The sequence below is a fragment of the Eubalaena glacialis genome, chromosome 15, assembly GCF_028564815.1.
Source record: "Eubalaena glacialis isolate mEubGla1 chromosome 15, mEubGla1.1.hap2.+ XY, whole genome shotgun sequence".
Classification (NCBI taxonomy): Eukaryota; Metazoa; Chordata; class Mammalia; order Artiodactyla; family Balaenidae; genus Eubalaena; species Eubalaena glacialis.
The window spans coordinates 47,020,108-47,045,378 of NC_083730.1; the positions used below are offsets into that span (position 1 = coordinate 47,020,108).

At 35.5% G+C, this 25,271-nt stretch overlaps 1 protein-coding gene across 1 annotated transcript in view; it reads left to right on the forward strand.

Moving 5' to 3' along the window:
• Nucleotides 1-24,799, forward strand: part of DSC2 (desmocollin 2) — a 31,961-nt gene extending 7,162 nt beyond the window's left edge. Inside the window, exons 3-16 of the mRNA XM_061168999.1 lie at nucleotides 675-874; nucleotides 1,970-2,089; nucleotides 3,377-3,532; nucleotides 4,792-4,936; nucleotides 5,930-6,096; nucleotides 9,664-9,798; nucleotides 10,050-10,235; nucleotides 11,645-11,895; nucleotides 12,024-12,166; nucleotides 16,685-16,912; nucleotides 19,627-19,863; nucleotides 20,244-20,368; nucleotides 21,618-21,905; nucleotides 22,579-24,799. Of these exons, the coding sequence (XP_061024982.1) occupies nucleotides 675-874; nucleotides 1,970-2,089; nucleotides 3,377-3,532; nucleotides 4,792-4,936; nucleotides 5,930-6,096; nucleotides 9,664-9,798; nucleotides 10,050-10,235; nucleotides 11,645-11,895; nucleotides 12,024-12,166; nucleotides 16,685-16,912; nucleotides 19,627-19,863; nucleotides 20,244-20,368; nucleotides 21,618-21,905; nucleotides 22,579-22,776 (2,579 nt within the window). The 3' untranslated portion in view covers nucleotides 22,777-24,799. The remainder of the gene's footprint in view (nucleotides 1-674; nucleotides 875-1,969; nucleotides 2,090-3,376; nucleotides 3,533-4,791; nucleotides 4,937-5,929; nucleotides 6,097-9,663; nucleotides 9,799-10,049; nucleotides 10,236-11,644; nucleotides 11,896-12,023; nucleotides 12,167-16,684; nucleotides 16,913-19,626; nucleotides 19,864-20,243; nucleotides 20,369-21,617; nucleotides 21,906-22,578) is intronic.
• The last annotated feature ends 472 nt before the right edge of the window (nucleotides 24,800-25,271 follow it).

Consider the following 25,271-nt stretch of genomic DNA (forward strand, 5'->3'; position numbering starts at 1 on the left):
GTAATTACTAATATTTACGTTAGATGAAGGATATGGTATATGTTATAACACATGTCTATGAAATTGAGAAATAGTATTGAAACTATTTCTTGAGTTTAAAGGTGTTGTTTTTGGATTTTCATCCTAAAATATTTTGGCATCTTATGACATTTACTTCCACATATTTTTTTTTATCAATTATTTTTTTCATATAACTCAAATGTATACCAAAAGATCAGATCAATGAAGATACAGAATACGATGACTATTTAACAACAGATGCAAAGAGTTCAGTAATAATTTAATGTAATAACTGCCAGTTTTAATCTCTAGATTCTGTTTAACTTATTTTAAGTGTTCTCATGTATTGCTCTGTGGCTAGTTTCAGTTAATAAAGAAAAACTTTTCTGGTGTGAGTTTAATATTCAAACTGTAGAGTTCACATGCTTTTATTTCAGAACAAATGTCTCTTCTTTAAAAGGCTGTGAAGTAGGTATCAGAAGTGATGGATACCTTTAGTTAAGCACAACTTAATTAACCGTATAGTTTCATATGTCCTTTTAAAAATGCAAAACTTACAAGTGTCAGTGTAATTAAAGTTTTTGACTGCCCCACCTCAAATACATAGCTTACTGTTAAAGCTATATATTGCTTTGTTTTACCTAACAAATGATTGCTGTGTACATTTTCTACAGTTGACCTGAAGGAGTGCTTTAAATCTGCAAATCTAATTCATTCAAGTGATCCTGATTTCCAAATTTTAGAAGATGGTTCAGTCTATACAACAAATGCCATTCTTTTGTCCTCAGCGAAGAGATCTTTTACCCTATTACTTTCCAACACAGAGACCCAAGAAGAGAAGAAAATACTTGTCCTTTTAGAGCAACAAACAAAGGTATACCAAAGTATAAAAATGAAGTATGATGAACTATTTTCTTCAGGTGTAACTAACATGACCAGGGAAGATGTGAATCAGAAAAGATATGGGATAATTTAGCTTGAAGAAGAATAAAAGCCATGACTCAAGTTAACAGTGTTGAAATGGAAAAGCGTTCAAAATAGGTTATCACAGATTATAATTTCTTTTTATTTGGGACATAAAAGGAGAAATTGGGATATGGGACAGCATGAGAACTTGAGATTAGACACAGAGAAGCATTTCTTGATCTTCACTGTGGAATAGGTTTCCAAAACAAGAAACATTATTGCTTAAGATATTTGTATGTAACTTGGACTTTGTAGCTTTTAATTATTCAAGAACTCATATGGCATGTTAATGACTTAGGATGGTTTCCTACTCTAGGCAGCGGTATAGGGTCGTGACATGGTTGATTACTCTGAGATACATGAGGCATCCAGAAATAGGTCTCATGTATCTTAGCATAATTTTTAGTCTTAGAAAATGGAGGACTATTTTAGGTTAAGGTTTGGACTTCACGCATACTTATGATTTTGTGACATCCAAGATCAAAATGACTTCATTCAACCACTGGCCATTACTCATGACAGCTGTTTGAGAGTTGTCACCATGTTTCTCTCCTCCTTCTGACACAGATCTCTCTGTTGGTCCCCTGGCTCTTCCTAGTTGCCGGTGAGTGGAAGATGCTTATGCTAAATTTAGAAAGGCACCTGTCTACTTACATTCTTTGCATATTTCTCCTCCCATGTTTTTGCATGGCAGTGTGGCAACAGTACAGTTTTTTTTTTTTCAGTTTTGCTTCTAGGCTTCCAATTTCATCTCTCTCTCTTCCATGTTCCCACCAAGTTATTTTCTCAAGAGGATTGCTGAGATAACAGTTAGGGCAGGGATTTCTTGGTTATTTTTTTTCTAGTATTGACATTTCGTTTGGTTTTCAAGCACTAGCGTGGTCTTACGCCTCCCCAGCTAATCCTCATGAGAGGAGAAAGATGTATCAGAGTTTTAAAGTTTGAAAATAAAGTAGTCGTTGGCTTTATTTATTATTATTATTTTTTTGTCTTCTAAATTGAGGTACTAAGGAAAAGGCGTTCTCAAGAAAAAGTTCTAATACGTGCCAAGAGAAGATGGGCTCCTATTCCTTGTTCAGTGTCTGAGAATTCCTTGGGACCTTTCCCACTTTTTCTTCAACAGGTATAATTTACTTTCCTTCCACTGTGAGAGTCTGTGGTTTCCATCTTTGTAAAAAGTTTAGACAATGAGTATGCAGTTATTTAAAAAGTATGTGTGTATGAATATATGAGTGAGTATGTCTATCATATGTTTCAATATATGGTATGAATGCATCTCTCTATATACCTACATATACTTTTTTTTGCAGTTTTAGTCATGCAAAAGCCATTTATAAAACAGTAAAACCCATATAGCACTCTCAAACACATGCTTCCTTAATGAATTTTCATATAATCAAGGGTATCTCAGAGCCTGGGCATAGTCTAGAAAACCCCAAAACGTCTTCCATAACAAAGGATGAAATTGTTGATAACAGGTCAAATGCCAAGAAGGGGAAAGACACGTGCACTTTCCATGGTTTCTTCCCAAGTCCACTGCTTAAATCACACTGGATCCACATTTTCTCTCCCCTGTTTCATTTTTAGTGGAAACCCTAGCAAATCTTCTTGCCTTCCTCCCTTATCAGTGGTCACTACCATTCAGTCTAGCTCTTAGGTTTCTTTTCCCCCAGTTCTTGAAATGGTGAGAGAGAATCCTTGTTTATATCCCACCAACAAATTCAATGCAGCTGAGAAAAGAGCATTTTAAAGTTGAGAAAGAAATTGTTAGAAAATAATTGTTAGTCATCCTGATAGATAGTCAAGATCCTACTAAGAGGATGAAAACAATTTGGAAAAAATTTTCTCTTTGAATCAAATACCAAAGTAGCACACTTGCCAGGATATTACGTCATTTCCATTCTCACTCATTTTCATCCTCCCATTTAGCCCCTATAATAGAGAAGATGCTGAGAAATAACAAAAACTAATTAAAGAAACCATTTTCCAAATGTTTGCCCTGCCGACAGTATACTTTAAACCCAGTGTCTCAAATATTATGTTATATATAATAAAACCTCAGGTGTAAAACATTGACAAAAGGATAACTTCTCATGCTCAGAATACTTTGTTATCTAAGACAGGGAAAGTCCAAAATGCTTGATCAATGTAGTTACATGTAGCCTTTAAAGTATTTCTTAGTTATTCTGGAAAGCTAAGATGCTATTACATTATTTTCCTCATGCCTTGCTCTTGAATTTCACAATTATTAGGCTTCCTTATTCTATTGCTGCTGTTTATTCAGACATAATAATAAATTAAAGAGGGCAATTACTTATTGTAAAATGTCAGTGTGATTGCATAAGTGTATAAATGAAAGTTTTGCTGAAATACAAATTTGTCTTTTATGTATATGCTGTCTACTTTCTAGATTCAGTCTGATACAGCACAAAACTACACTATTTACTATTCCATAAGTGGGCCTGGAGTTGACAAAGAACCTCTAAATTTATTTTATGTAGAGAGAGATACTGGAAACCTGTTTTGTACTCGTCCTGTAGATCGTGAAAAGTATCCATCTTTTGAGGTAAAGTCTAAAGTTTACATATTGTATTAGTAAAATTAAACTTGGCTATTTCGTCTCTCTTCCTCAATTCATTTACTCTTGACTGTTTTCTGATTTTGGCATCTGTGCTCTGGGTATATCTGATAGTACAGACCTGACTGCAGCAAAAAGAATTTTATAGAATAAATAGCCTTCAATTCTATTAGATTGTTCTGGGAATTACAGTTTACTATTTTTCTTTTCAAAAGAAAAAAAGAGTACCACTTTGAACAGTAGTTATTTATTTGGCAGAAAAGATCTGTGAACCTCTTTATGGTCCTGAGAGTGATACCATAGGAGGAAAGTCAAGTTCAGAAGTTAAGCCTTGGTACCTTTGCAATGAGAGAAAGTTAACTTGTGGTGAGCAAGTAAGGAGTGTGGACGGTGCTTAACTAGGATAACTAGGTCTTTTCATCATCTGGGCAACCTCCTGTGGTGGGATGAGCGTTAATATATAAGAATTTAACCTAATGTTGTGTTGATTTTCCAACAGGAGCTGGTCATTTTGCTTAACTTAGTTTTAATTATTTTATATCTATTTTGGATGATGTAATTACTTAGTTTTAGAATTACTACAACATGACCTTCTAAGTACCTGTGATGGTCTGTTCTTTCTATGATAGCTGTTATGAGAAAAATTGGAATTGAAATTCATATTATAAAATCAAAAGAATAAATCGCATTCTAGACCCAATTTATAGCCACTCATTTGGTCCACTTCTGACTCCCCCTTTTTAAATTAAAAAATTCTTATGAAGACAGTTATCTAAATACAATCATCAATATGCCTAAAATTCTAATTAGAAAATAAAATAACATCTCAGTTAACTGCACCTGGGGAATTTGGAATCCTAAGAATTCAAAGTTATAAAAGATCCAGAAAATTGCATTTAAAATTCATGCACCTGAAACTTTCAAACAAAACAAAATAGTTCTCAAGACTCTTTCGGGAAAATAATAATAAAAACCATTACACTCATGAACAACAATACAGCAATGGTGAGGAAACCAAATTTAGCTATGTTATTATATTAGATAAATTGAAACATAAAATGCTATAGTGCACCATGAAATTAACCGTCTCTTCTGGCATTAAGGTTATGTTCACGTCCAAAAACAGTAACAAATGCTGAAATCCACACTGTGATGCTGAACATCTCCAAATGAAAGCCAAAGCAAAAGCAAGTTTGAACCGTATTTTATTTTTGCTTTTTTTTTTTTCAATTTTACTCTCTTTACAGCTAGTTGCCTTTGCAACAACTCAGGATGGATATACTCCAGAATATCCACTGACCCTACTAATCAGAATCGAGGATGAGAATGATAACTTCCCAATTTTTACAGAGACAACTTACATTTTTAATGTTTCTGAAAATTGCAGAGTTGGTGAGTACCTGCCTTGGCAATATAGGGCAACTTAATGTTTCAATTCATTAGCTGAGTTTCACTCTGGCCACTGGGAGGTGGCACATCCTGCTGCCAAGAACAAGGGACTTGCCAGACAGGCAGCTGTAGGTAGCATTTTACTCTGCCTTTTGCTAGCTGTCTGACATGACCCTGGGCAAGTTTCCTAATCTTGACAAGCCTTGGTTTCCTCATCTGTAAAATGGGATATTAATATACAAGGTTGTTTTGAAGGTTAAATGAAGCACAATATACCTTGAAGGCGAAGCACAGTGCCTGAAAAATAGGAGTGACTCAGTGTTACTTTGCCTTCCTGTGTGAGGTAAAATAAACACTTTTAAGAGACCATATTTTCTAAATATTGTAAGAATATTTTTAGAATATTCTTTTCTAAAAAAGAATAAGTCTTTGAGCAACGGATGTCTTGGCCTTGAAGAGATCTGGCTGATGTTCTATAGTGATTAAATGATAGACAGTATTCTGGGCATTATCATAAAGGTCATGGAGAATAATATATTTTCTGAATCTTTTGAAAATTGACCATTTCAGCTAGGAGTCGGAATGCAGATTTTGAGTCTTCCCTTAGAAAGATCTAACTAAACCAAGAATTTTCAGAGCAAACTGACCCATATGATCAATGTAAGTGTAGGCTTACAAATAGAAAAAGGTTAAAGAATCATTGGAATTCTTTAGTCTAGAAATACAAAGGCCATGGAGGGATATTATCAACATTTATAAATTTATACAATAAATACAGTAAATACAAATATGGTCACCAAATTCCAAAATGTTGGAACGCTGGGATATTTAAAAGTAAGTGCTATTTTATAGAGAAGTCTGAAAATGTATAAAAGCTATTACTATTATTAATTACGTGGTCCAAAACTTTGTTGTGGTAGATGGAGAGGAGTCAAATAAAGGGCAAGTTGAAACTGTAAAAGTTTTGGAAATTAAAGAGGATTTTTCTATATGTAGGCACTACCGTGGGACAGGTTTGTGCAACTGACAAAGACGAGGCTGACACACTGCACACGCGTCTAAAGTACTCCATCATCGAGCAGTTTCCAGCATCACCCACCCTCTTTTCTATGCATCCAACTACAGGTGTGATCACCACATCATCATCTCAGCTAGACAGAGAGGTAACATAAATATTAACAAATAAAGCCTGATTACCACATGGCTGCTTAGCAGTACCTGCATATCTCTGTATGCCACCTGCAGATGTGCTTTTGAAAAGCATGTTGTGAATCTAATTTAACAAAAATTATTTTAGGTAGGTTGATGGATGTCATTGACCTTGCAGTGCTCTGATTTTGAACCGCTAATTCATTCTCTCCTGAATTGTATGTTTTCTAAAATCAAATTTCCTAATATAAACATTTATAGTTGTAAAAAACAGGAAATGTCATATATGAAAAGTAAAACTTTCGGGAATTTGTGGAATTTTCTTATCTACAGATAACAATGCTTCTTTTTCCATCTGTGTCATTTCTTCATCAACAATCTCATCTACACTCTTTCCCCTTACATAGATTACATGAAAGTTTATCTGTCTCTGATCTCTGGTTTAACATTTTCAGTTGACTGCTAGAAATCCTTATTTGAACATTTCACAGGTACCTAAGATTCAGTACATCTAGAATTGAATTCTTCTTTCCTTCTAAACATGCTCTCCTTCCCATGTTCTCTAGTTAAAATGCCATTAGTACATTCTTTTCCTTTACAAATTTTTTCTATTGTCACCTTGGATTCATGTTCTCAAAAATGTATTTGATGTCTCTTCTTGCAGATCAAATTACTTTCCAAAGCATTTGATATTGACTCCAAAGTGATCTTAACATTCACATTCTGTCCATTTCTACTGCAACTACCCCAGTTTAGTAATTGTTCATTTTGTTATTAAACTATTACCTCCTCCACCAAGCATTTATTCTGGCCTACTTCCTACGTTTATAATCCTTAATTTTAAAATATAGTAATATGTGTTTGTCACGTTTTTCTTTGATTCCTAAAACTCATATCGATTCATTTCCTCTCCCTCTCCCATGGATTAGAGAAGTGGTCTGCGAATTTTCTGGTCTCAGGACCCCTTTACAGTCTTAAATATTATTGGAAATTCCAAAGATCTTTTGTTTATGTGGGTTATATTTATCACTATTTAATCTGTAAGTGTTTAAAACTATAAAAGTTTAAACTATGTATTTATTTACCCAATTAAAATAATATATGTTAATGTAAATAATATTTTTATAAAAAATGATTACATTTCTAAAACAATAAGTAATTTAGTGAGAAGAGTGGCATTATTATGCATTTTCTAAATCTCTTCAATACCTGACTTAATATAAGACCGATGGATTCTCACATCTCCTGCATTCAGTCTGTTATATAGTTTTAGTCGAAGTATGTAAAGAAAATCCAACATGATATGAAGTTAGAAAAGAGTATTTTAACAGTAATTTCAGATCATTGTGGATAGTCTTCTTTGATACACCAAAACTTGACAAGTGGTAGTGTCATAAATGTGTTTTGCAATGTACACTCTGAATAAGCCTTGTCCATGAACTTTCCTACTTTGTTACATCAAAATACATTGGTCTTTCTTCTGCTGTGAGTGGATAGTTTACCATGTGTGATTTTGTAACATCATGCATTAGTCATATGGGAAATATTGACTCACTGAGTTATACGGATCCTCCAAATATTGACACATCTAATTAAACAATATTGGAAAAAATCACCTCCTCATCTCTATTAATATCACGATGGTTCATAAAAGTTTTCCAGAATCCTCATTTTGGCTTGAAAACTCCAATTGACCATTGGCAGCAAATAGCTGTTTTCCTTGAAATGACATATTGACTTTACCTATGACAAAATGTCTTCCAAATTTACCAGTCTGAATAACCATAGGTGTCTTTCATGTAAACATGGTATTCTATGAAAAAAAACCCAATAGCTAGTTCAGCTTATAAATCAATCACACAAGTACTTTTCCATGAAAAGCACATCATACTATGTTATGCAGAAGTGCTTTATACATACCTCCCATTTCTTTATATAGACTGTGGGTTGAAATCTAATAAAATTTATTAAAATTAATCATTTTTACTGCATTTACAAGGACATTCCTAGGTAACTTTTTATTTTTAATTCAATTTTATTATTTATAATTTATTTATTTTTACCATGAGTATGTGCCAGTGAAGAATGCAATTTCATTTGTTGAATGAATGAATTGCTGTCACAGCTCTACAAATTATACATATTCTTCATGGAATTTATGTGCTCAGAAAGAGCAGATTATAGACCAAATTCTCTTTTATCATCAAGCCTTGAATAGATCCTTCTGATAAATCAGTTGAAAACATTTGACTAATGAAGGAGTCTTGGAGTGCTTTTACCCAAGAGAGCTCTGGACTCACTTTCTGAGCCCAGGTTTCCAATTTTTTTTATTGTTGGCCTTCAGCCCTTTAAGCTCTTTAAACATCAGAACTTTCCTTCCATCTGAAGATATCACAAGTTAGTATTTAGGTCCCAAACTTGATTTCTTTCTTTGTTTTATCAGCCAGTTGATCATTCCCAATAAATCATAGTTTATTACAAACAGAATACACATTCCCTCCCGTAAGTAATACTAGTATGAGCTTTTAAAATTTTTTTAATGAAATAAGGCCATGAATTTTTAACTCTACACGTGATTGATTATGAGAGAAGAGTAAATTAGGAAAAATTGGGTTTGTAAAAAGCATAGTGATCGAGAGAAATATTCGTTTTATTTTAGGTAATACATGAGGGCTGGAAAGTTTAAGAGGTCTAAAGGGAAGAAGGTGGCTTTTTAAGAGAAAGGTGAATATTCTAGGTGGACGGTTAGGATGGTTTTTTACATATAATTTAGTCTTATGAAAAGAGGTGAATTATAAAGGAAGGTGTTGTTATAATTTTATAGAAGAGGAAAGCTAGGGAAAAAGACTTTTCTCACTGCCCAAGAGTAGATTTGTTATTTTTGAACTCGGAAATAGAACCCAAGCCTCCTAATGTTCAGTCCAGAAGGCATTATTATTAGTCTTGTTGTTAATCCTTCCATATCTCAATACTTGTGATAAATGAAACCATTATGAGGAGAAACACATTTTTTAAAACCAGTGATGAGCCTTCTGCAATCTCTGAAGAATGGAAAACGCTTAAGAACCAGATTCTATTTTCCATGAAGAAGAAAAAATTACACAGTTCCAGAACTTTGTTTTCATGCTAATTTAATGATCTTTTAGTAAATGTAAAGTAAATATTTAAAATCCACCTTTTTTTACAGGAGGATACCTTACTTTATTGCTTCATTACAAGACTGGTATAGAGTCACTGCTGTGTATTTTTGAATATAAGAATGTACTTTGCATAGGAGATAAAGATTTTGATTAATTACTAGGCAATTTTAAATGTGCTATGACTATATCTTCTCTTTCTGTTAAGTAATGCTAAAACCAGTTGATTCCATGAGTAGCACTTTCAATTTGAGAAACTACTCTATTTTTGTAAATTAATTGAAAATTACTAGTGTGAGGAAATTGTTCCTCTGCCAGTACATGAAAACTATGAAATCTAATAGTGTACCTCTTAAATTTTGAATGCAAGGGAAATTATAGAGTGTAAATTAAGATTTCATTTACAATGTTGCTTTCACTCAATAATTAATACTTACTTTTCAGCTAATTGATAAATACCAATTGAAAATAAAAGTACAAGACATGGATGGTCAGTATTTTGGTTTGCAGACAACTGCAGCTTGCATCATTAATATTGAAGATGTGAATGACAACTTGCCAACATTCACCCGTTCTTCTGTAAGTGTGTGATATTAATAAAAGAAAAATGTACAGTGTAGTGTTAGTTGCTACATATGTGCACCTCCACCCATGCCCCATGATTTCAAATGAAGTATTCCCAGCCACGTGTCAGTAGTTTGGACTTGGGGTTTAAAGTCATGTTAACATAGTACTTTAGAAATTAGAAGAACTGGGCTGGCTTTACCTGGTGTTTTATTTTTGTGAGAGTTACTAATTAAACATTTTTTTGTTGTTTTTTATTATTTTAGTATGTGACATCAGTGGAGGAAAATAGAATTGATGTGGAAATCTTACGTGTTGCCGTTGAGGATAAGGATTTAATTAATACCTCTAATTGGAGAGCTAATTATACCATTTTAAAGGGCAATGAAAATGGAAATTTTAAAATTGTAACAGATCCCAAAACCAATGAAGGAGTTCTGAGTGTGGTTAAGGTAAGAATAACTTAGGAAATTAGTTATTTGTAGCTTATAATGTCACAGATTAGCATACTAGAGCTTAATGAAAAGAAAGGAATTATGGTAAATGTAGGAATAAAATAGATATTTAGGTAAATGTAAACACTATGTTTTTCATATATATAGTGGGATGAATATACTCATTTTGGAGAACATTATATAAAGGCATGATGGTTTAAAATGATTATATGTGCATGTTCAATTAATACGATATAGTACCCACTTTGTAACCAGTATCTCTTAACAATTAAAAAACTAGCACAGCTTTGACACCAGTGGGACACTGCCAAACTTTCCTAGTCCATTCTATCTATAGCTGTGTCCAGGAGCCTCTACTTAATTACTGAATTTCCCAAATGATGAGTTATTCCTGGTCAGACCCATAGGGAAGCTGTTTATAGATCTGTTCATCTGTATCCAGTGTACATTACATTCTTAGCTTCCTGGTTCAAAATGGGAATCCTCACCCATTTGAAGATGTAAATACTTCTAAAACCTCTTTCTAATAATGTTCTACAATTATCTCGGAAGACATCACTGCGAATTCAGGAGGCAGAGTTAGCCCATAAAGTGATCTGAACTCTGGCTTTGGACAAAACCATGGGCTTACTTCTGCTACCTCTAACTAAAACATGATTCTGTCCTGGGTCGCTGTAGCTTCCCTTCTGTACGTATTCACAAGGAGAATGGATCAAACATGACGAATTCTTTTTTTCTTACAATGATGAAAATTAGCTGCAGTTTGTGGGTTAATTTCTGTTTCAAAACAGCAAAGGGATTGTCCCTTAAATCTTGTCTCTTTACATATCAGGGAAAATAACATGAAAACCTTCCATTAAACTTGTTACTACCCATTTTTTAGAGAGTAACTGGGATAAAAGAGATTAAAAAGGAAAGTGTAAAGCCCATAAGCTTTCTATTTTCTTGTCTCTCTTATCTTAAAAACATTTTATAAAATTTGACCCACGTTTTCTACCCCAAAGCAGGTACAAATAATTGTACTCATCTCAGAGGGGTAGGAAAAGCGGTTCCAAAATTAATGGACTAGTAAATTACTGTTGATTAGGGTATGGAGTCCCTAAAATAATATTTCAAATAATATTTCATTAAATACTATCTGAAATCGCCATCAGGACCTATAATATTACTTGTGTTAAATTTGCAGTTGAGGAATTTTTTTTTTTTTGCTGGCTCCACCCAAATGCTCAATCAGTTGAAGGATTTCCCTCCTTCTACCACCATCACATTTGTGGGTATATGTTTAATATTTCCATGACTGTTCCCGACACGGCACTTACATATTTCCAAAGCTAACTAGTTACACACTAGTTCACATTGCCAAGTAGTATGTGTTGATCTGATTTCCAACACGCTTGCTTTTGTAGCCACTGAATTACGAAGAAAAACAAGAGGTGACCCTGCAAATCAGTGTAGTTAATGAAGCTCCATATTCTAGTAGTTCAAGATCAACCGTGAACATGGTGACAGTCACTGTTAATGTACAAAATCAGGATGAAGGCCCTGAGTGTAGCCCTGCAGTGCAAATTGTTCGTATTAAAGAAAATGTACCAGTGAGCACAAAGGTCAGTGGATATAAAGCACATGACCCGGAAACAAGTAGTAGCAGTGGCATAAGGTACTTGTAATTCTATTTTAGTTGATTTCAAATTTACCATGTTTTTAAAATGTATAACTTATTTTGATAACAGTATTGTAATTTGGCTTATGATCCATTTTGCTATTTTAATTCATCATTACTTACAGCTATAAGAAATTAAGTGATCCAGAAGGATGGGTCACTGTTGATGAAAACTCAGGATCAATCACAACTTTCAGAAGGCTGGATAGAGAGGCAAAGACCGTCAGAAATGGTATATATAATATCACAATCCTTGCCTCAGACAAAGGTAAGAACTTTGTGTTTAAGCCAGCTATATACACCCCCAACTACAGACATCCTCAGTTTTTAAACAACATACATTTTTAAGTCAGCTGCATACATTCTCAAAATTTATTTCACCCCAGATGACAAATAGAGTAATTGAGAGGTTTGCTATAATTTATTAACTCATGTCTGCTTTCTAATAGTACCCTCAGTTTTGTATGTAGTTACAGTATGAAATAATTTAGTCATAGAAAATACTTGAGACTATAATTTATTAAAATCAAATAATCATTAAAAATTGAGAAAATTACTTTAGAAAAATTAGCTTCAATTTATTTAGTCATATCTCTTAAAATATTCACTTTGACAGGAAAATTTATTACAGAGAGAACATACTTACTGCCTCATAGGTCAGTCCTAAAAAAGTTACATCTTTCTACAGGAAACTGACAATATACTTGGGTGTTAGTATTCTGATATTATAAAATTAGAAAAATACTGTGAATACACAAAATCATATAAAATGGAAAATCATTTTCTATGAGCCCTGTAAAATTGGAATGTGAGCACAATGGTTAGGAATGAGATCCTTTTAGTGCATAAAATATAATTTTACCATAATATACATTTGAACTTTTTGCCTCTGTAAAATAAATATGTTAACTACAGTAAACATAAATTATTATACTATAGCTTGCAAAATTAGAATTTAGAAGTGATTTTCGAAGATGTTTTAGGTATTTCAACTTTTTCTAAATTAAAGAGAAATGGCTCATATCCATTGATTGAATTGGTAAAGTTGTAATCATTGTTAATTTAACTTCCACCAATTAAAGACTGCCCTTTAAGGCCTCAACTTCCTTTGTCCCTTTGTCAAAACATGCTTTTTGACAAAGCTTTTTTTTCTCACATTTTTGACAAAGCATTTTTGACAAATGCTTTTTGGTCAAAGCAAGTGAAAAGAAGAGAAATAATATGAAAATCATATCCATTATTTTTACATTTTTAATTGCACTTGGCAAATGGTTTTTATCAATGAGATAAAAATTACTGTCTGGAATGAGAGATTTTGGATGTAATTTTATTCTACATTTTCCTCTGTTGAACAAATGTTTTTATGGCGTTTAGAAGAGAGGCACTGTTAATCATCATTGTGGTTGAGATAATAAATGTGTAACAGGGCCTTTTCCATTAATTTCTTTTGAAGCTGGTAGGGGATAAATAACTCCACATCTTTTTATTTTCTGAACTGAGATCATACTAAAGTATGTTTTTTATTTGTTTTTGTCTTTTACCTTTTTCTAAAATCTATCCTGGCTCATTCCCTTTGAGCCCTCCCAGCTGCTGCTTCCATATGAGAAATGTTCTCTCCTGTGAGCACTGACCTCTGAGCCTGTACTCACTCCCTCTCCTACTTCCCTACAGCACTTGTTTCCTCTTTTTAAAACTCTCCCTCAGGGAGTCTATGTCTCAACTTTTCCACACATTACTCTCTTATCTACATGCATTCTAGTTTTACTTTCTTCTCCTCTTCTAAACAGAGCTCTTTCTTAAGCTTTGAGTTCAATTTCTCTTCTCTTCTCAATCTAACCTCAGTTGGCAGTTTCGCCCAGGTGTTTCCTCTGTATAGCTGAGTTTTAGGGTTCTACTTTTGTTGTAAGATTCTAACTTTGGGGAGGAAGAGTGTGCTTTCAAATTTTTAAAAAACATTTAGCAGAAGAGTGCCATGCACGTAAATCATGGACCCATAGGTAGCTCACCTTCCAAGACTTCATTTTAGGAATTGATATTTACCCGTATAGAATTATATTAATATTAGAAGGTGAGCATTGCATGCATACATTCCAGTGAATGAAAGAATATTATTTATTAACAGATGAAAAGCAGAGCTGTGAAACACTGAGTTAGATGTCTAAAATCTTTGGTTGAAATACTCATCACAATGTGCAAAAAAAAATGGAGTTTATTGAACAACTCTAAATATTTCATGGAAGGGAGATTCAAGCATTTAGCACCGTGGTAGCACAGCAAACACTGTAGAGGTCAATTTTTTTTTAATTAATTAATTTATTTTTGGCTGCGTTGGGTCTCCGTTGCTGCACGCGGGCTTTCTCTAGTTGCGGCGGGTGGGGGCTACTCTTTGTTGTGGTGCGCGGGCTTCTCATTGTGGTGGCTTGTCTTTGTTGCAGAGCACGGGCTCTAGGCGCGCAGGCTCTAGGGCGCAGGCTCAGTAGTTGTGGTGCACAGGCTTAGTTGCTGCGCAGCACGTGGGATCTTCCCGGACCAGGGATCGAACCCGTGTTCCCTGCATTGGCAGGTGGATTCTTAACCACTGCGCCACCAGGGAAGTCCCGAGGTCAATTTTTAAAGACTTTGTAATTAACCAGATTTAATCAGTAAGACATGTGCTTTCAACTCCGTGTGTGGCCTCAAATGGAAAGAAATGGTCAAGACATCTTGCAATGCCAGTTTTCAGAGAGAGCAAGAAAATACCACATGGCATAAGAACGAGAGAATTTGAGAGACGAGATTATTCTGTCCTAATAGAAAAGTTTGTCAGATGGATAAAATACATGTATACATGTCTCCCTGCTTCCTTTGTGTCTCTGTCTTTTCTTTAAAAGTTGTCCAAAGTGAGAGATAGTTGCATTGTTTCTTGTATCTCATTTCTTCTCTCCTAGTTCCCTTTTCTTCCTGCTGAACTATATCCTTTACTAGTTCTTTCAATGGTGCATTGTGGGTGATAAACCCTGTCACTTTTATTGTTCTGAAAAATATTTTAATATTGTTCTCATGCTTGATTTGATCATTTGACTTGGTTTAGAATTTTGAGTTAACCCCTTCTTTCCCTCAGTACCCTGCAAGTGGTACTCCATCATCTTTTGGCATTTCTTGTTGCTGACGCATATTCTACTGTCTGTTTAATTATTGTCTCTTTATAGGTAATACCTCCAGATAACTTTTATAGTTCCCTAGGTTGTGTTCTATATATAGTTTTAATTCAGTGTTATGCTGAGAATTTATTTTTATTTACCCAGCACTACAGTCAGAATATATTTTAGAAGATCCATTTTTTTTCTTTAATTCTGGGATAGTCTCAGCAAGTATTTCTTTAAGTATTACTTCCCTACCATTCTATTTATCCTTTTTTTCTAGAGTCCCTGTTAGATGAATGTTTATTTCTACTGGAATTTCAGTGTCATTTTCATGCTTATTTAAACAGTTAACCTTCTTTATGCTTTTGAAGATAGTAAATATACATGTTTCGAAGATATCTTGCATAGAGTGAATTAATCTTCTAATTGTTGATTTTGTTGGTTTTCCTTTAAGCATTAATCTTGCTCATTCAGGAATTTTAATTTGTGAGCTTACATTAAATGGGAGGTATTGGTTTGCCTCTGCTTTTGACTTTTTTCTTTCTTCCACTTTACCTCATAGTGGTCTTGTAGTTGCCTCCACCGTGTTCTTTTCTGTGGCCCACATTTCAGAACCCCTTCTTAACTTGGTGGGCTATGGCTCCTGGCCCATGATGACCCTGGGAATATCACGGGTTCTGTTGCTGGGTCGAGGCTGTGACTGCACGCCAGTGCCTGGTCTTCCCGCTTTCCTAGGTGGGCAGCTTCGTATAAGGCATAGCCCCAGGTCGCGGGTGGCACAGGTTTTTTTCATCCTCTTCTCCACCCATGATGTTCAAGGCCTTCCTATTAAACAGAAAGAATAAACGATTTAGAGACACAAGTCCTGGATTTATGTTCAACTTCAGACTTCACAACCGTGTTACTAATTTGTGGCCGGGACCCATGACCACTTCATTCTTGAATCTCCAGATTTTCCACTGCAGTGCCCTGTACAAAGTAGTTACTCAGTAAGTTTTTATTGAATATGTAGATAGATGAATTCCTTAGGCTACACCTCAGAGTGATTATTCTGGTTTGAAAGTGTTTTTCCACTTCTGCAGTCTTTCATGCTTTGAACATTTCCGTGTACTAGTTTTGTTCTAATCTCCCAAATACATGCCTTCTGTCTTTCACTTTTCCTGCCCCCAAATCTTAAGTGTTTTCTAAATGCATATTAAACTCCAAGCTCCCTACGTTGGCTTTCAAGGACCCTTGGTTCTTCTTTCCAGCATCAGCTCCCTTCCCCTTCATTATGTCCAGAGCATAGGTGTGTGTATGTGCTTTCCCACCTCCTTAAATCTCCTTGTGCTTTTCAATATACCAGAAATATCCTTGTTGGTCCCCTCTTCCTTCCTCTTTTTAAAAATCTGTCAAAGCTCACCTCCATAAAAGTTCCCATGTCTATTGCAGCTCTTTAGTGAATGAATGACAAATCTAAATAGCAGTTATTTTCTGTACAACCCATTTGAAATTGATAATGTCTTTCTCTTAACTTACCTTAAGGACATAGCCTGGGACTGTGCTTGTCACTCTCATTTATATGGTACAAGTACCTAATAAGTAATAAATTTTTTGCAATGTGTAATGTCCCAGTGAAAACTCAAAACATTAAAAAAATTGTATTTTCATATCGAATTTTCTAGATGGGAGAACATGTACTGGGACACTAGGGATTAAACTTGAAGACGTGAATGATAACAGCCCATTCATACCTCAGCAGACAGTGATAATCTGTAAAACTGTCGTGTCATCGGCGGAGATTGTGGCCGTAGATCCCGATGAACCCATACACGGCCCACCCTTTGACTTCAGTTTGGACGGTGTTTCTGATTCAGAAGTATTTAGAATGTGGAGACTGACAAAAATTAACGGTATGTATTTTTAAACATTACTTTGTCCTTCTCAGCATCAGGATATCTAAAATATTTTTTTTTCTTGATGGAGTAGAAAAATAATTCACTGAATGGTAACTGCCAACAAAAGAACATGAGTTTCTCAGTGTTGGTGTGGTGGGAAGTGCCGGTCTCTGATCAGTCCTGTGCCAGGATTCCCTTTGGTGTTGGGTGAATTCTCATTCGTACTCCACCCCCCCCACCCCAGACTAGGTCTGATGTAACCACTTCCTGACTTGTGTACCTCCCACCTACACAGAGTCTTCATGTGACAGTGGTCTCCTAAGTCATAAGGGAATCCCCATCCCTTGCAGGTATGCTCCCCAGGAAGCAGACACTGAGACAGTCTTTCCAGGCTGAATGTTTATCAGGGAGTTTCCTTGGCATCAATATGTGTGAAAGGAAGGGAAGCAGGATTTAGCAAAAAGAGAAATCAAGCTGTAGCTCAGGCCAAAGGACAGCCTCGGCTGACTCACGGGGAGTCTGAACTAAATGGCCCTTCAGAATGGCCATTCTGTTCTGTGCTTTTACATTGCTTCATCAGTGGGTTGGGCTGCCCGCAGGGATGTGACCTTTGGCAGGAAGGCACAGTCACTGATGGTGCTGATAGCCTCCCAAGCAGCTGGGACAATATATCCCTGATTACAGGGGATCTGGGTATGCATCACAGTGTCCACCATAGGATCCCTTCTTTCTGCACTGCCTTGACTTCTGACCATTTCTTGTCTACTGTTTTCTATGTGGGATTCTTCCCCCACTTGGTCCCAGTCTGTACTTCTGACTTTACCCATGTTAGAATCTATGGTGACAAGAATGGCAAAAACAAAGCGAACCTCCCTTTTTCCCACCATTGCCTCATTCCCTACATCAGCTCTTAACTTGCCAGCACATTCTGTGTCTCCTGACCACACTACAGTACCTGTGCATCATGATGTCATGTCACTCCAGCTTTCACGACTCAAGATCCACTGTAAGCTGAGTGGGGGGGTGCCTTTAAAATGCCCTTGAAAGGTTTTCATTCCCATGCTTTCAATGAGTATTCCTTGACTTCCTTTTATGACAAGTTGCTCTGTGAACTGACAGCATTTTCAGTGTTTGTAACAGCATTCTAACGTGTGCGTGCTTGAGAACTAACCTTATATTTAGATGTCCTTTCTACTTATTTGGTTTCATAATATTTCTTTTGACACAATGTTAAAGGAGGTGGTAATTTTTAAAAATGTTCCTACTTAGTACAATGAAACGTTGTCAGGATTATGTTGGTCAAAACTTTGTTAGTTTAAAGTTTTACTGGGCTGTGAAAGAGCCCAAAAGCCTGGGAAATGCCAAGTTAAGAAGAACGTATCCTAAAGAGTTTTTAGGTCTCGCCATGCTATTTATTCTTCTTGGGCATCAATTTACTCATGGGTAAAATGGGATTATTGGGGGAAGTAAACAAGATAGTCAATGCAATAGACCATGGCACGTTTTGAATCATAAATTGTGGTTTTGTTAGTCTTATTATGATTTCTTACACATACATAGACTCACTGGGTTAACCATTCTTTCTCTTAAAATTGACTTGATTCAGTGATTTTTTTTTTTTTACCCAAATATCCAAGTTTATATTTAGAGCTTCAAATTATGAAATAATGAAAATGTCACACTGAGCCAGTTAAGTGGGGAGGATTATTCTTGGGCATGGGCATGTGTCATCTACATGTAGAGTAGTATATTTTTGGCATTCCCAAGACTAGGATTTTGACCTGGATATTTTCTACTCTTTTTTTTTTTTTTTTTTAATAAATTTATTTATTTTATTTATTTATTTTTAGCTGTGTTGGGTCTTCATTGCTGCACGCGGGCTTTCTCTAGTTGCAGCGAGCGGGGGCTACTCTTCATTGCAGTGCGCGGGCTTCTCATTGCAGTGATTTTTCTTGTTGCGGAGCACCGGCTCTAGGTGCACGGGCTTCAGTAGTTGTGGCGCACGGGCTCAGTAGTTGTGGCTCGTGGGCTCTATAGCGCAGGCTCAGTAGTTGTGGTGCATGGGCTTAGTTGCACTGCGGCATGTGGGATCTTCCCAGACGAGGGCTCAAACCCGTGTCCCCTGCGTCGGCAGGCAGGTTCTTAACCACTGCGCCACCAGGGAAGCCCAATATTTTCTACTTTTGACCTAAAAAAACATACATCGAAACCAAAAAAATACAGTTGATTCCAGTGTCTTGTAGGACCATGAGAAGGAGTTCCAGCAGCATGACTCATGCCTTGAAAATATGTTCAAGGTTTGGCACAATGTATAGAAAACAAAGTACGGGAAAACATCCAGAATTTTAGTCTATGAAATTCTCTGATGAATCATGCATAAAAGAAAATATACACTGACTGGTATTTTAAAAATTTAAAAATTTTAAAGATGTGGTAAAAATCAGTCTCTAAACAAGTCTGTTATTTGTGATAGGAAGGATTTGTTTATCCACAGATAAAATATATTATTACAAAAGCCAAAAGAAAGACCTTTATAAAAAGAGGCAGTGTAGACAAACTTTTATATGATTAGAAAGACTTCGTCCATTCACGCTTACAATCATGTAGCACTTGTGCCATTCCCATCAGGAATGTCCATTTGTAGGGAAATGTGAATATTCTGTCACTAATTATTTATGCTCAGGAGAAATCAATGACATTCTATAATGCTTGGTTTTATTTCCTTTCAGATACAGCAACACGTCTTTCCTACCTGAATGACCCCCCGTTTGGACGATATACAGTACCTGTCAGAGTTGCAGATAGGCTTGACCAATCACATGTCACTCAATTAAACGTGATATTATGTGACTGTGTTACCCCAAGTGACTGCAACATTGAAAGTGCTCCGAACATTGCCAGCGGAGGACTGATACTTGGAAAGTGGGCCATCCTTGCAATATTGTTGGGCATAGCATTGCTATTTTGTAAGTCCTTTCATGAATTCAAATGATAGCCTTTAAAATAACTTTCAGGACACATTCTTAGAATCAGCACTGTTATCTATGGCTGCTCATTTGTATATAGCTACATTTCTATTTAACACACACGTATTTAATTTATTTATTGAAAGTGCATTTAGGTATTATTTTAGTGCTATCCTAATTAGCATAGGAATAAAATTCAACACAAATACAGCACTTAGCATTGTTTGTGGCATATCTGGTTAGGGCAGGCTTTTCTACTGGATGCTACTTTGACACAAGCAATAATATTTATGTTTTCTGGAAAGTTGTTTTCATATTTGTCATCATAAATTCATAACACTGTTTTACGATAAACTGAAGTAATCTCTCTCATCCTCCAGGTATCCTATTTACCTTGGTCTGTGGAGCTACTGGGGCAGCCAAAAAGCCAAAAGTATTTCCTGATGATTTAGCCCAGCAGAACCTCATTGTATCAAACACTGAAGCTCCCGGCGATGACAAAATGGTAAATTGTTTGTCTTTTCAAAATACATACAGACGATAAATTGGCCTAACCAACTGTAATGATCTTTTCTGGGCAAAGTTCTTTTGAAATCAGGTAACTTACAATATATAAAATGTCATCAGTCCCAGGAGACAGATAAAATGACATTGATCCTATGGTGATATATGGCATTTCAATTCGGCCATATAGTGTTACTTACTAGTAAAAATCCTTCGGCATGTCATTATTATTTTCTATTTCAAGGGTGTCATGGCTTCAACTTTAGACCCAGTCTTTTTTATATGTTGAAGCTGCTGGTTGTATGTAAAAATGTTTCATTTAGTTATTCACAGATCATCAGCATATGGTTTTAATTTCTTTTCTGGCAACAGCAATAAAATGACTACAGGCTTTGGTCATCGTGGGAAGAACTTTAATGGAGGCTTTCAGGCTCTAATATAGGTTAGAAAGGAGCCTGAAGTCAAATATATGAAGCAGTAATGCTAACAGGTGATTACACTGCTTCAGCTTTGATTTCCAGCCTAATATGTGGATGAGGAACAAGTAAATTCCCTACAAAAAGCATAATTGATGGTTAGAGCAGGAAGGATTTAGAAAACAAAAGGATGTTGACATCTAGGAAGGTATTAGAAAAAATAAAACTTAGAGTTTCCTACAAAAACGTAACATGGAAAATTAGTGGCCAGAGCTTTAGTGTTCTTATTTTCTCTGCTGATTTATTTGTACTTAATTAGATCACAAGGATTTAGTATTGCTGCTAAGATTTTTACAGCAACTTTTATTTCTATTGATTTTGTTTCAGTTGAAGGGAACTCAATCAGACACTAAATAAAAATACTGATTATTATTTCTGTTTCTGTTCTAGTCAGGTGAAGGGAATCAGGGTCAATCCATGTGAGACAATAGTGTGCAATCCTGATCCTGAGATGTGAGATGCTGGAAGGATTTCACAAATGAAGTTGTACAGTAGTCTAAGAAGTTTTTAAAGAAGGAGTGTACATCAAGCTTTCTGACTTGTCTCAAGGCTCAGACCACTTGACATCTATAGTTTGCTTCTTGTATTGGACGCTACGTGAAGTACTGGGGTTACGGTAGTTAGGTACTTGGGAGTGCCAGGACAGATGTAGTTCCTGCCCTCAGCATGCTTACCTTTTAGCTTGAAAATTCACAGCATTATCTGCATGATTTGCTCTTTTTCTCATTTTTTGTTCTCCTCCATATTTCCCCAATGCCAACTGTTTTGTTTCAGTATTCCACCAATGGCTTCACAACCCATACTGCGGGAGGCTCCACTCAGGGAATTTGCAGCACCCTGGGACCCGGAGTGAAAAACGGAGGGCAGGAGACCATTGAAATGGTGAAAGGAGGGCAGACCATTGAGTCCTGCCAGGAGGCCGGGCATCATCACACCCTGGAAGTGTGTAAGGGAGGTGGACAGCACACCCTGGATTCCTGCAGAGGAGGACAAGTAGAGGTGGATAACTGCAGATACCCGTACTCCGAGTGGTACACCTACACTCAGCCCCGCCTTGGTGAAGTGAGTTTCCCTAAGTGACCTACAAATCTATTTTGCTTCCTTTTCAACTTTCTAAATGATTACAGTTTACTGGCCTGATCTTTATTTTCAATTAATGATTAACCTACTAATAAGAAATTTGATTTTCCTTAATTTTGATTTAGTTATGATCAGATGTTAAGTGATATTGACTTTTCCTCATATTTTGTTTGCTTTTTAATTGCTTCTGAAATCATATGATATTCAAATTCTTTTGCTCATGACTTTGTGTTGCCATTTCTCATCAGACAAGTCACGTCTTAAAGACCAAAAGTGGGGTCCAAGGCAATTCCAGCCTGCACAGCCACTATGCCTATCTGGCAAGCTCTGAGCCCACATGCATTCAGGTTCAGTTTAAGGGATGCATTTCACATTAGCCATAATCTTGAAAGAGAAAGCAATGATTACTTAAAACGGACACTTGTATACTTGCTGCCACATGTGTGACTCTTAGAAACATGCTATGTAGTGAATTGATGGTATGATTGATGATATAGACCAATCATGGGTGTTTTTTATATGTAGGAATCCATTAGAGGACACACTCTGATTAAAAATTAAACAATGAAAGGTAAATCAAAGCAATTATTTTTATGCTAGTAAGTTTCGGTGTTTAAAATAGTAACAAAATATGCTGTGTTCTTCCTCTTGGCAGAGGATCCAGCAGTGTAATCAGGATAACAGTCATATGCATGCTCAAGACTACGTCCGGACGTATAACTATGAAGGAAAAGGATCGGCGGCTGGTTCTGTGGGTTGTTGCAGTGAACGACAAGAAGAAGATGGGCTTGAATTTTTGGATCATTTGGAACCCAAATTTAGGACACTAGCAGAAACATGCATGAAGAGATGAGTGCATTCTATTTAGTCTACAAAAGCCAGTGGCTTTAATTGTCTCTTTTAAATTATTATTACAAGGCAGGATTTTTTTAAAAATAGAAGATGCTGTTTTCGGGACTTTTCCCCTTTATTTTGTTGCGATCTCTTTAGCCAAATGTACTTTTACAGAGGGATGCTGTGAATAACTACACAAATTTCCTGATTTTTCTATAGTTTTTAATTACTTGTCTTCCACCTAAGGACACCTGCAGATAGACAAGTTGAGAAAGTCTGCATTATTGTTTACATTTGGGTATAGTGACAGCAGCCAATTTATAGTGCAATAATATGTAATTAACTCAAGTCTATATCATAGACTACTTGGAGTATAACCGAATGGAAAATTGAAGAGGTCTTGCTCTAACATTATCTTCAGTTACCTAAATTAATTGTTTGTGTGGTGCTTGAAGACTGTTGTTCTCCTAAACATTCTAAAGTGTATACACGGCATTCTTGCTATTGTTTTAGTCTTGTAACATGACCTTTCTTCATAAAGCAAAGGGAGATTCCCAACTAAGCGTTGACTGTTACTATAATTCCATTTTGGTGGACTTTAGTTTCTGTGTTGTATTCTCTGTGAAACCTGGCACTGAATCTACATTTCCTCTGTTACCCACCTTCTCCGCAAAATTTAAATTAACAAAACACTGAAGAATGTATTTTTACTCCTGCAAGGTTTTGGTCTTTGGTCCCCGCCACTCCCCACCGCCCCTTCTGTCTGCCTCTCACCCTCTCTCTTCCCTCTTTCCCCCTCTCCCTCTCTTTTTCCCTCTATCTCTCTCTTTCTCTTTCTCTTCTTTTTGTTCTTAAAATTCCGATTTGGGTTGGAGAATCTAAATATTTTTAAAAGCCGCCTCTTTTTTCCTCGCTTACAAAGTGACTTATTCTGTGTTTCTGTTTTATGTAAGCACTTGTATTCTTGGCTTTTCTTAAAATCAATGTAATGTCGATTTTTTTGTTTCAACTGTTTTGGTGATTGCTTCATTACCTCCTCAACAAAGACCCTTTAATTTTGCCATTCAACTGTAGAAATATGTCATGCTTTTATTTGATGCAACATTTTATGTTAACAAAAGGAATAGTGTAATTAAAATTAGGGTGTGGATGTTTAGTATATAATAGTATATTTACAGTTAGTTCATTATTGCAAGGATACAGTTTATAAATGCAAAATAGTGATGTTTTTTGAAATAAGCTTTGCAATACAGGGATCGTGAAATCTCTCTAGGAATAACTTGTATAGCTTTTTAGATGAGATGGCTAGTTATAGCTATGTGTTTGTAAAGTTTTTTAAAAAATATTTTCAGATTACAGTTTTTAACAAATGTAGAAGTGGTTCGAACTATTTAAATTTTGAAATAATAAGACAAAATTAAACTTAATAGCCAACCAAATTCCAGGCTACATTTCACAGCTGATTTCAGGCAATGAATTTTCTATCCATACTAACCATATGGACATTTTAAAAGTATTTCTGATATTTAGGATTGTTAATAATATGCCTATTTTGAATTCACAGGATTGGCTTATAACAATTATTTTTAAAAATTAACACTGGGTAATTTATTCAATAATGAGTTTATCTTTTCAATAGTTTCATCACTACTCAGTCAAAAATACTGTTTCTCAAAGTTATTTTTAATAAATTATGTATAAAATTCTTGTATATTACTAGTTATGATAAAGTAAATCAAGTAGTTTTTAAGAATCAGTGTCTTTGTTAATCATGTGTCTGATATGAGCTTATGGGATTGTATTTTTCTTACTTAGAGAAGTGAGTCTCTCTTTTAGAATCCCGTTCTACATTTTTTAGAATTTTAGAGTTTGATTTGGAGAGGTAATTGGTCCGTTGTTATCACCACATTCATCTAATTTTACTATTCTAAAGACTGTGATGCTGTGGGGTGTTGGTTAAGTTGCATAATTTCTCTGTGTCTGGTTTTCTTCATCTAAAATGGGGAATAATAATAGAACTCCTTTCCTAGGGTTCTATTAGAGTGGCTGTAAGACATTTGAATAAAAAATCGTTTTTAAGCATGAAAGTCAGAGTGGTCCACCTAAAAGGCACTCCTAATAAAACCAAATAATTTTAAATAAGTCGCATATACAACCCATTTCATATTAACAAAAATCAATTAAGAAAACAGGATAATGAAAAGGTTGGGTTTTTTGGGGGGTTATTTTGTTTTTTGTTTTTCATTTTCGAATGTTTGTCAATTGAGCATATGTTTCTCCATAATGATCATCTGATGACTGGGTCTTATATTTCCTGTGGTTCAGAATATACATTGCAAAGATTACTGAAGTATCTGCAAAGGATTGCTTTGTTTGAAATACTGTGAAACTACTCTGTTCAAATTGGCTGGAAAGAGGAACATCCACTTCTTAAAAAGGGCACTAATTCTAAAGCTCTTTGAAAATTACATGTGCTTAAGATTCCTCCTGTCAAGCCCATCCTTAGCTGCTCTG